Source organism: Homalodisca vitripennis, unplaced genomic scaffold (assembly GCF_021130785.1).
Source record: "Homalodisca vitripennis isolate AUS2020 unplaced genomic scaffold, UT_GWSS_2.1 ScUCBcl_6884;HRSCAF=14309, whole genome shotgun sequence".
Lineage (NCBI taxonomy): Eukaryota > Metazoa > Arthropoda > Insecta > Hemiptera > Cicadellidae > Homalodisca > Homalodisca vitripennis.
The window spans coordinates 18,727-31,859 of record NW_025782994.1 but is presented as its reverse complement, the minus strand read 5'-3'; the positions used below and the strand labels follow the sequence as shown (position 1 = coordinate 31,859).

The 13,133-nt window shown below is 31.9% G+C and overlaps 1 protein-coding gene across 1 annotated transcript; it reads right to left on the bottom strand.

Annotated features, from left to right (window-relative positions):
• Positions 1-7,077: 7,077 nt before the first annotated feature.
• LOC124373981 (zinc finger BED domain-containing protein 4-like) lies at positions 7,078-8,081 on the bottom strand. Its single transcript, XM_046832288.1, has 2 exons — positions 7,805-8,081; positions 7,078-7,653 (listed from the first exon to the last, which is right to left on the bottom strand). The coding sequence occupies exons 1-2, from the start codon at positions 8,079-8,081 to the stop codon at positions 7,370-7,372; spliced, it is 561 nt and encodes a 186-aa protein (XP_046688244.1). The 3' UTR covers positions 7,078-7,369.
• Positions 8,082-13,133: the final 5,052 nt, after the last annotated feature.

Genomic DNA, 13,133 nt, shown 5'->3' with positions numbered 1-13,133 from the left:
GGATCAAACCTCTTTAATTTATCGTAATAAAACTCGTACATTAGCAATTTTGATAGGTCAAGAACTGAAAATCCTATGTAGATCGGTTTGTTAAATTTAACCTTTTGTTTATACATGTGACTCGCTATACAGTTGTCGTCAAAGATAGTGAAGCTTTTGAAGTTCGTTTTCTTGGCCTGTTTCATTGAAAATTCTTCATTTCCTAGTCTAATATCGCATCTATTTCGCACATTTTCCCTACTTTTTCCAAAAACTGAGTTGTTCATCAGCTTATAAAAATCCTTCTCAAAGTCACTTGTAGCTTTGGTCCTCATATTAGTATTAAAATCAATGTACTCTTTCATAAAAGGCTTCTGATCGAATGCAATAACTCTATTCACATGTTTCAAAATCATAACCTTGTTCCAAATAGAACTTCAAATTTCTCGAATGAACAACGTATTCAGTTTTATCCAGTAGAGTTGTGCAAAGTTTGTTTTTAAAATGTTCTGGAGCAAGAGGTAAATTCCTTGTGATGTTCGTGTAAATTCGTTGGATATCCAAGATCAACTTCGAGAATATAGCCATAATCTTCGTCGCCAGTGAGTTCCAAAATTGTTTCTTTCCATTCTGCAGTTGTGTAAGTTTTTGGATCCATCCACTTGATATCACTAAACGGCAGTTTTTGCATTAGGCCATACCCATAAAAGGTTATTAGCATCAAACGTATAACAAATAGTTTTCGGGCTTTGTCTTATCGAAATCTTTCAAATATTTGTTATTTGCTTTAACATATCGCTTAATACACTGAGAAATGCCCCCGCGAATGCCTTTTTTCAATCATCAAATACATATTATAATCGTTAAATTAGCTGAAGCTCAATTTTCGTTAATTTTAACATTGCGTCCCATGCGAGACTGGGAGCTGTTAGATAGTGTGCCGGATCGAGTTTTTATAACAATTAAGGCAAATGTTTCTGAAATTTTCGAATATATCAGCAAGCAATAAAACATCTTGGATATTGTACAAATCAGAGTAATTTCCAAGATTTTTTCTCTTTTAATTTGTTCCAAACGCTCAAGTAGTGTTGATAATCTTTCTCAGATATGCTCTCGTCTGTCAAAAGTGAATAGAAATCTTGAATTTTCAGCTGTTCTGTGTAATCAAGTTTTTCAATACTATCGATAAATTCGTAAGGAAATATGCCTTTTCCAGATAGAATTTTAAAGATTTCTTTCTTCGTCATTTGGCTGTCTTTCTATAATTTCATTCAGGTCCATCCTGTATAAAATGATTTGTATGTTTGAAGTCTTCTTTCTTTAAATTTTTCGCTAATTTTTCAATAGACGAGGCCCATGAATCTATAAATGTGTCTACGAAAGAGAATACTTTATAAATTTTCTAGGTTTATCATTGTCAAACTCATAGCCATATCCAGAATTTACTGAATAATTTATATATTTTTCTTCTGAGTTTTGCGATCAAATCAACCGTTTCCATATTTCTTAGCTAATTCTTTTATGTACAAATGTGTGTCATAGTTACTCATATTGTGACAGAAAACTGGAATGTTTTGTGGGAAATTTCAAATTCAGATTGCAACATGCATGAGCTGCGCCTCGAAACTTGCCGGTTAAATGACAATGATCTCTCACTTTATTATAACTCTTATCTTTCCAACTATCAGGAGTAAAACCACACTGAATTGACCCAACATCATAAGCAGACCATTCACAGATATGACAAAACGTTTGAATTTTGATACGAAATTTCTTCTTCTTCTGTCAATTTCATAGGTTTTTCATGTTTCTTAGAATTATATTTTTTTCGCTATGTATTTCGATAATTTATTGAGTTCTTCAAACAATTTTGTCGGGACGTTTTTCAAATCTTCTTCATTTTTGGCACGATAACATATCGGTTTGTACATGCGATTGGTCACATTCGACACTAAATATAGAGTAAAACCATAAGGAATGTGCCTCTGAATCTTGGTTGTAGTTGATCTTTCTGGATTGTTCTTACATGTCGGAATCTTTTCCAATTATGCTCTCAAAGTCCATATAAATTACGTACGGATGGTGGTTAAATTTCTTTTGATAATTAGTAAATTTAGTTGTTTGACCTGGAAATGGCATAATTGGCTTACAAACTTCATGATTTTTACAAATTTCTAAGTGATCTGTTAAATCTCCAGATTTGTAAAAATGGCTTAAACATCTTCTACACAAAAATTTTCTTTCTTTATGTTTAGACAACTGCGAAGAAACAAGCTTATTTAAATCGGTTATCAAAAACATAATGAGATTTATCATCTTGTTTAACATACAATAAATCAATGTTTGTTTCAGCGTCATATTTTTCAGAAATTTGTAACGGAACAATGTTAATATTTTCATCAAAACTGTAGACATTGATAGACATTGTTGGATACTTATACTTGGAATTGTAGCTTCGTTTTTCAAATATTTGTATATCTTTCAGAGACATTGGATACTCAAAACCTGAAAAATATTTCGTCATTCACAAATTTTTCGTATTGCTTTACACGTTCACAGTCTCTTTCTGGTTTTTCAATAGCACATCTTATTGAGTAAATAAAGCAAAAATCATCTCTATTTTTTATATTTATACAAGCTTTTTTATCTTTGATATTCTTTGGTAAATCGATGTATGATCCTGCATTCATCATTTCGTGTTTGTTAAAGGCTCAAAACTAGTTGTTTTACAACTTTTAAATGTCCATCCGGAACCTTTATTTGGATTATTCGTTTGTTCTCGATGTGGTTAATTTATTAAATTGCTTAGTAATAAAGTCGTTTACGTCAAAGATTTCGTCTGCTTTGATAGTAAAATACATTAGACATGTTTGCGGTTCACCATTCACTAAAGTTCGTTCGTATTCCCATTCCAAAGAGAGATAGCCCTTCATATTTTTAACATTTTCTTGAAATTTTTCTATTAAATCTTTAATTTCTGGGCGCATAATTGAAAGATATTTGTAAATTGACATAAAATTATCGCTCAAATTCGTTAAAATGTATTGCTTGAAAAGACCTTTCACAGAGGATAAAACTTCAACATCTATGATATTTTCAGGTTTTTCGTGAAGAGTTTTATCAATGTTTTCAATGACTTCAGACTTGGTTTTATCGTTAGTACCGATAGCCAACTTTTCAGCTATTGCATGAAGTTTTTCATCATTAAATAGGTCGAGATTTTTCTTTTCCAACTTTGAAATTTCTCTTTAATTCACGTAATTTCTCAATATTAAACATGTTTTCGTGATCGGCAATTTTATTTTCTCTCTAGCCCATTGTCTTAAATAATTTAGTTCATTATCGTAAATTTGCTTGTTTTTTTCGTGACTTTTAGAATTATAATGGCGATCATAGTTTTTTCTTAAAATTTCTCTTTTGCTAGAACGGACATGATATTTTTTCGCGCTCCATTTAGATAGAAAAATTTATTTAACTAAATGGTGCTTGTAAACCAACGATTGCGGCCTCTCACGGCGTGATATCACTAACGGATACGACGCGGTCGAAGCGATTATCGGGCCTCGTGTCAATTTCCTAAATTTTTACTTCTCGATTGGATGACTGAGAAATGGTTTTGCACTTTTTTTACTTTGAAAAGCCAGCTTCAATAATTGATTAAATTCATGTTATTCTCTTTCATTCCTTCTAATACTTCAAAAATATACTCTTTCGCCACTGAAAAAATCTCGATTTCTTCCGTAATAATCTTTGTAATCATAGACAAAATATCCTAAATAGTTGTACAATAGAATGAAATTATTTCTATTTATCTCTGTTTGTAGAAATGTAAACATAAACATTTGTGCTGAAAAAATTTATATCTCGGTAGACTTAGTTCCATAAATCTCCATTTATAAAAAAATCTTTTTTTGTTTAAATGGAAGAGTACAATGCCAACTGTTACAAGTGTTATAATAGAGGAGAAAATTATTGATAAAAAATATTTAGTTTGTAGAGATTGTAATTTAATTTTGTATGAAAGACCTAAACCTAAGAAATTTCGAAATAAACTAACACATTTGAATAATCTGCTTACAAAATTGCAATATGGAGACAAGAAGCAAACAAAATTTGTTACAGAATTTAGAAAACAGAATAACAATTTTTACTTATCTCTTGGAACCATTGACAAAATTATTTTCCTTTTCAAAGAATACATTAGGTTTGTAGGTATCGATACACACGTTTATTATGAAAAGATATTACCTGTATTTTTTCATTATCTGGATGTTGAAATTTGTCTACGATTTTAAGCCTGAAATCTTTGATGATTTTATAGTACATTTGGAGAAATTAAACGAAGAACCTCGTGAAAAGAATGCGGTTTTACTCACATTCTCCCCGACTTCTCGAGTGATTGTTAGCAAATTTCATTTTTTCCGTCTTTAAATTTTTTCTATTTAAATGGAGTTTTTGAAAGAGTTAAATGATATTGGAGAATGTAAGTTTAAAGAGTATAAGAAGTTAAATGAATTGGAAGAAAGGAAGAAACATAGAATCTTGAATTTGGAGAAAATGAAAGATAAAATTCGGGGTTTACAATAATTGCCGAGTTGGAAGATTGTAAAGTACACTTGCCGAACAGATTTTTGACTGTTTTGGATGAAAAAAAGATTAAAGAATTAAACAAAAATGAAAAAATTACACTTGATTGTTACTGGAAAGAAGACTATAAAAGATAAAGAAATTATAAACAATTAACTTTGTAGAATAAAGTCTTTTCAGTTGTGCTCTAAAACTTGCAGTCCCTCCCCACGTCATAGTACTGTTTTGATAACCATAGTTGGTGTCTTTCTTCATAGGAATCACATGGAATATTATCTACAGTAATACCTTTTGTTTCACACAAAATGTGGCTATATTCTATAAGAAAAATTCTATAATGCTCTTTAATGAATTGTGTTGATAAATCTTGATACTCACAAAAATTCCTAAGAAATTCATCAATTAAGTCTTGATTATCTTGAAAAAACGTATAATATGGGAAAAATGTCATAAAAAAACGATGAAAACTCTCTGTTTGTTTATTTTTTACTTTCTTTTCAATATCTTTCGTAATTATATTAAATATGTAATCCCTTACTTTTTTAGTTTTTTGCCGATAGTAAAACACTCCATTAGACGTTTTTTCTGCAAAAGACTTTACAAGTTCTTTGAATTCTGTATCATTTAAGGAAAGTATCGAAGACGGTATCAACTGTTGTTGAAAATAAACCGGCAATTCACTGAATTCATCTTTGTTGCACTGTTTTAATGCTAGAAATTGTAGAGACTTTGGTGAGTTCATGTTGTTTTATTTAGTAGAAAAGTTTTTTATTAAAGTACAGTATGTTTTTAGTAAAAATGTTTTAAATTGATTAAATTTTATTAAGATTTCGAAGATTTTTCCTTTATTCGTAGCAGATTTGACAACATTTTACAAAGCACAGCTTAAGAAAGTAGAAGCAAACAGCTGTAGATTTGGTTAATTTTTCATTCCACAGAGTAGATAGTAATGTACCGATCGCTTTTGGAGACGAACGACTGTAGATTCGGTTAATTTTTCATTGAGATTTGCTGTGTTATTTCTCAGCTTCCTTTATGGTACATTTGAACAGTATTTTACATTGCTTTTCGGTCGGCTCCGAAAGTGCGCCAGGAACCCCATATTATTATCTACTTGAATTAATATATATATATATATATTATATATATATATATATATATATATATATATATATATATATACAGAAGTAGAAAAAGAAAATTATTACAGAAGAAGTAGAAAATATTGCAAGAAAAATATGAGTATAATAGTTACTAGGACATTATAGTTTGGCTCGGTATATTAAAATTTTATGAAATTTGTACAGATTGAAAAGAATAAAATTTGCACACAGAAACGGATATCAGAGTTGACATGTGTGGACGCTCAATTCAGGGAGGACCTTGTCGCATCCTATTTAACTACAACCACAGGACAACAAAGAGCGGGTCCTGGCAGGATCTGGACAGTAATGAGAGTGGACTGGTTTAGAGATGGAAAATGTCGTTGTTTAGCTGCAACGCGTTGCGACGTTATTCTGCCAACCGATAACAGGTTGCGGCAACGTGTTATTTTAGCAACTGTTATCGGCTGACCGTTGCGCCTCGTCTATCCATTGCGCAACGTTGGTTCAATAACGTTTTCCAGTGGCTGTTACCTATAGAACGTTACTGAAATACCGTTACTAAAACATGGACCACCATTCAGTTAAACGGACTTTGTTACTATTATTAAGTGTACAAAATTCGTAATTTAGCTGCTTAGTCTAGTTACTATAATTTATTTTGAGATAATTAAAAGTATCTTTTGGTTCAATTAAGTACAAAAATACAGAATCGGGTTTTTATTGTTTGAATGTAAACATTTCACAGCGCATTGTACATTTACACTATAGATAAAACATTAAAATATTCAAACTGAAAAATGAAATATTTTAGTGTATTAAATATAATTTACACTAGGGATTACTTTATAAAAGCTATAGACAAAATAATACAAACCAAATAAAACGTTTCTGTAAATATTATTATATTAAATGAACACACCCTAGGCTTTTTTTATAAAAGTAATTTATATACAAAACTAAAAGTTCTTTAAAATACATTTATCTTAAAAAATAACGTGTTTTAATTGCCCAAATTGGTATTTACACGGAAAATTGACAGTAAAATAAAACCGTTAAATACGTGTTAGTTACACTACTAGTATGTAAATGAAGAATACATTAAATGGATACATTACATCTAAAATATAATTATTACGAATGTGAAATACATATTTGATTATAAAATATATTGAAATAATTATAGCCTACAACTTAAGTAAGATTTTGTAAGTGTAAAGTAAAAACGTTGGACAGTGATATTTAGCTATAAAAATGTACTGCTGTGATGTATACATACATTATTTAACTGATAACTTATATTAACTACAACAAATAGTAACACAAAATGACGTTTATAATTGCAAAATGTATACATAAAAAACTATTTATCACAATATAAACAAAATGGTTAACACTGCTATTTCTAATTAAATCATATAGGAACACTTTATAAATTACAAATATATACATACATAAACATATTGTTCAAATGTACATTACAATTACACTGTCAAATATTGTACTTTAGATTAAATGAAGATACACGAATGTATGGAGATTCAAAGACACAATTAAGCATATTTAGAAAATAAAATGGGCAATATAACCAAACTGTACACTATGGCTTCATATAAGATTAATTGCAAGAAAATGAATTACATAATTTCATATATTTAACTTGCAGAACTTATATATAACTTAAATTTTTTGATTTCTATTTACTGTAGAAGATTTAGATTTCCATTCAAAAACAGCAACTGCTCTGCTCGTTTTGAACTCAGTCTTGATCGGCGTTCTGTCAAAAAATTTCCTGCTTTAGAAAAAAGTCGTTCACATGGGACGGATGTAGCCATGACGTTAAATTTTAATTTCACCAATTTGCTCATAATAGGGTATACATGTTGATTCTCTTTCCACCAGCCCATAGGATCTTTTTTCCGTCCTAGATAGCTGTCATCTAAGTACCGGTTCAACTCGACAATTGCAGCGGAGGTCTTCGTACCTGAAACCAATTCCTTCATAGCAGTGAACTCCAAAAAGCTTACAACGCGTTAAAGTTAAACAAAAAGTAAATACGTGTAGTTACAAGTAAAAACCCTAATTTAATTTATTGAAAATTCTAAATTTATGAATAAAAATTTTAAAGCGGTTACCTGTAGGTTTCTCCTTGGCAATTATGTTGTCAACGTCCTCCCAGACGGAAAATTTTGCGGAATCTACGTTGCCATCTTTGTTTTGAGTGTTACCAATTTCTTCATCATCTGCTGTGCAAGGTTTGCCATGTGTCTCTGTCCAGATTGCAGCTAAAAGTTCTGTACATGTTTTTTTGATCAATTGCTTTGCAGTTTCGTCTTTGAAGACAGCAAGTTTGAATCTGGGATCTAAAAGAGTAGCAAGTGCTATTGTTTTGCTGTGTTCAACATTTTCCATGCGTTTTCTCGAGACCATGCAGCAGTTCATTAATAATATTTTGAATAACTGGTTTGAATGGCTCCTTTTGCATTTTTTTACACACGGACATCAGGCCTCTTGTTAGGGGTATCACTTGGCTACCTGTCACGTAGCGTTCCCCACTAATCTGTGAAGTGACCTCCTCAAAAGGACGTAAGATTGTGCTTAGCTCTTTGCATAATCCCCACTCTTCCTCTGACAAAACAGGTAAATTTTTATTTATTAAAGCGATAGTAGTTTTTTTTACCGCGTCCTGCAGCTCTACAAATCTGGAAACCATATAAAATGTAGAGTTCCATCTCGTTGAAAACCTCTTGAATAAGTTTTTTTGGCTCAAGGCCCATATTTTTCTGGGATATCAACAGTTTTTCAGTTGCATTTGTGCTCCTTTTAAAAAAAGTCACTATCAATTTTATTTTGTCAATTAACATTTTTACCAGCTTTAACGCATCCTGAAGAATCAAGTTTAAGGTATGGGCAAAAACAACCAAAGTGCTTCAATTTCAAGTCCTTTTGTTACCGCCCCTTTGATGTTACTGGGCATTGTCTGATACTACGACTAAAATCTTATCAAATAAATGAAATTTGTCAACAATAGTTTTGATCTCTTTTGCTAGATTAGCACTTGTGTGAGAATCAGACATTTTAGAACATTCCAACAATATCGACTTTATTTCATAATTTTCTGAAATGTAATGGACAGTTACACCCAAATAACTTTCAACATTTGTAGAAGTCCAGGTATCAGTGGTTAGACATACACTTTGTACTGAGTTTAACTCATTCCGAACAAAATTCAAGCATCTCTCATGTTCAGCTGGAATCATACTATTGGAAATTGTTTTTCTACTTGGCAATTTATATGCGGGATTCAAAGCCGACACAAAGTTAACAAAACCTCTGTCTTCGACAATTGAAAATGGCTGAAAGTCAGTAATAAACAACTGTAAGAGAAGTTTATCGAGTTTTTTACGTTGAGTCTCACTCAGCTTTTTAGATTGGGGTAAAAATGATCTAATACTTGACTGGTTACCGTCACTAGAAGATGAAAAATATGCACTTAGTGGATTTGAATTGGTTAGCGCTTCTGAACTTGGTTGTTCGGGTTCATTACGTAAAATTGATGTAGAGCCTATTGTAGAGTTTTTAGTAGAAATTAAAGCTGTCGTAGGGCTTGGCAAGTTAGTTGAAGTTTTTATCTTTTTTTGGTAAATTTACAGTAGGATGGCGCTTTTCAATGTGGTGTCTAAGATTAGTTATAGTTGACTTATAATTTAATACTTGCCCACATAAATCGCACTTAGCAGTTTTTATGTCAGCGTCAACCACAGTATAGTATGTCCACAAGTAACTGGTTTTTTTGCTTCTTGTTACCACTCATTTTTAATATAAATTAATTACAATGTAGATATTTATAAATAATAAAAACAGTAAACACAAATTAAACGTGTTATTTCACATAACTTAATCACTCTACAATTATTTGTCAAGAATTATTTTAAAGAAAACATTAAGAAATATAGTTATTTTAAATAAAAATTTAAACCACATATAGTTTAATAAGGCAGAGATTACACTGTTATGTTGCTCTTGAACAAATTAAAACAATTGTACTGCGGGTGTGGGAATGGGATCATAATAGAATAAACAAAGTGAATAATCAGGTCAGGTTTTCATGTCCGAACAGGCACCATCCCCTCCCCCAAGCCGCAATGTCGCGTCTCCAGTATTTTGATTATTTTACTTTACTATATTATCGTTACGGGTGGTGTTGTAATAACAGATCAAGCTGCTGTTGTCATTGTCAAGCCGTAGATAGATTCCCGGCAATGAAATAATTGTCATCCTACAACTCTGTTGTTTGTCATAACACCGTTGCTCAAATAACAGGTGAAGAGTTTCCAGTCTGCCGCTATTGACTGTTACCAGCACAGGCTTACCGTTGCCGGCAACGAAACGAATGAATTCATTGTTCGTTGTCATCCTGTTATAACAGGGAGTTTCTGATAACACGTTGCGGGGATAACTGTTGCCGCGCGGCAACACTGTTATTTATCCTGTTATGTTAAATAACGCCCATCTCTAGACTGGTTGCAGTAAGGGAGGCGAGAGGTCAGGAGAGACACCTGCTCGCAGCAAAAAATGTCCAGAGGCTCCATGGGCTGTGGGAACGGATATAGGGGTGGGGGAACTTACGAATCAATCCAGAAATCCTTGGGAACCGCGTTTGTGAACAACTTAAGGAATTGAAGAGTTGATGATTTTTAAATGTATTCTTCACTCAAGTTCGATTCTTCAATTCTTGATCTAACTTGTAGTAGCTTAGTTAAAGTTCCAAGATTTCACTAATTGAACAAATAAATTTATGAACTTATTTAACTGAAATGATCTTATTCCTTTCTCAATGTTGAGCGACGCGGCGGTCTACTAAGAAATTCTTATCTAGATCAGAATTGTATTTCTAAGAAAACTCTCCAAAATAGACCTCTGCTCAAAACTGGCTATACAGTTAGCCATCTTTGAATTGATGGTGGTGCTTCGCTTGTATCAACTCTTTTGTAACGGAATTACTTCAACTAGGGTACGTTTTTTTTATTAAACCGCTAGAGCGACCATAACCTAAGCAACGTTCTCTTTGTGGGTTGTTTGGCTTTTAGTATGTGCTATACAACAGCTTTGGGCTTTTTAGTGACTTGACATTAGTTGTATTAAACAGAGAAAACGCAACAAATATTTCTTACTAGTAAACGCAGAGGTAAAATATATGTTTATACAATAATTGCATTTTGGTATCTTACTCATTTCATTCTTTTTAAATCAAAGAAGGGTAGAAAACATCAACATTTACATACGCACTGAAGGATCTACTGACTTGGAAATAAAGCCTAAAATCGTTCCTTAGTAATGTTTAATTTACTAAACAACAAGCACAAAATAGTAAACACATAACTACAAACGGGAAATAGCAACGTATCTTAAGTTCCATCTGTACTCGGGACATTCTCAATTAATGTTTTATGAACTATTTTAAAACTAAAAAACGCTTTCATTCCTTTATTTTTAATTATGGATTTACGACAGATATCTCAGTTTGAAGGTATAACTAATACGCATCGAAACCCCTCTTACATTAAATATCTAAAAATCTTTGTACCTCATAGTTTAAATGTTAAAAAAGTACAAACTGTAACTAAAAAACCCGAAATTAAAGTTTGGATGACGTTCAATCTTTAACACAAGATATGGCACATCAAATGACTCCATCAGGAAAAAAGAGCGTAATAGTGGTTGAGGAAAGTATAACAGGATTTCGGGACATTTTCCATCGTTTAAGGTGATAAAAGGTATAACACACAACGTTTCGAGGTTTCGAATATATCCTCTTCTTCACGTGGGAGAGGTATTAATAATTAATACGAATGTTAATATGAATTATTCATACAAACATTACGAACATAAAGAAGTAAAGAAGGGAAAGAAAAGGGTTCAAACATACCCAAAAGCTGCTTGGAGTCCAGTCCAGCTGTTGTCACTCCACAGGATAACCACTGGATAACTGGATAACCTTCCAACCTGTGCAGTAACAACGCCTTATCTGTGCGATTCCAAGCAGCTTATGGGTATGTTTGAACCCTTTTCTTTCCCTTCTTTACTTCTTTATGTTCGTTATTTTTTAATGGACTAATATTTCCTCCGCCTGACGAAAAGGATAGATTCCAATCCTCGAAACGTTGTGTTATACCTTTTATAACCTTAAACGATGTGAAATGTCCGAAATCCTGTTATCCTTTTCAAATCTTCCATCGTCCATTCGGCATCCAAACTATCAGAATGACATTACTTTTAAATTCTAATTTGAAAAATAAAATAACTCTTGCATGATATATATTGGTACTAAAAATCTGTTTTTGAAACAACATTCAATTTCTTATCATATTATGTGGACCATAAGAAAGAAAATCTTAATTCAAATTTTAGCCTCAATGTGTCCTTACTCTTGGGCCACTGGCCTGTACGAGGATCTTATCAAACAAGATAAGGATCAGAGTCGATACAGTACAAGGTTGACGATACCGATAAGATAACAAGTACAGAGGTCATAGACAGTATGCGAACCTGTTTAAAGTTTTACGTAATCGATTAGAAAAATAACACAAAACACCTCCAGTTTAGCGTAATCTGGAGATGGGCCTCAATTTATGTAATACTAAAGTAAAGTACAGCTGTCAAAATTTGACATTTACTTAAAAAAAAAGATTTTAAAATTTAAGACTATCATTATTTAAGACTTTTATAGCTGGTTCTGCAGTGGATTAAATCAGTAAAAATTATTGAAACGCTAATAGGGTAATTACAGATTCAAATTTAATATAAAATAATCGGCCTAGAGTACTGAGCGGTTATTAAGCTAACTATTTTTTTTATGTATTAAATTAAATGTACCTAGGTTTTTATGTTAAAAACTGTCTCTGTACAATATAACCTACGCCACGTTGTTATTCAAGTTAATAAATTACAATCACTTACCGACCGATTGTTTGAAATGCGCGGAAATCTTGAACTTTAACTTTTATCTTTGATATTCCAGAAAACGTCAAGAACTTCTCTCACTGACACGCTTTAAACGAAGTTTATTTAGACATTTCAAAGTGCTCATTTCCAGCCATTAATTTAAATAAATTGTGTCTGGTATTTATTCACGGTTTAAATTGTGAAGTATTATTGAATCAAGTTAATCATTGCTATTGAAAAATGGCTGTTTTTCAAGTACATTGACACGGCTTACTCAATCTATAGTATTAGCAATTGCAGAATGCGTCATGAAATCCGTGGAACCTATTTTTCCGGAGTATGCAAAGAACTCTTCTTTTATAACATTAATTTGTGCGAAAATAAAGAATATGCTTGATTCGAAGGGAAATAACCAGAATGGGATATGGTAGTTAAATGTATACAGGTCCTGAGGTATTAAAGAAACCTACATCTCTATTAAAGCTGTGTAAAATTGCTTTGTGTAAAATAAGTTTAGTC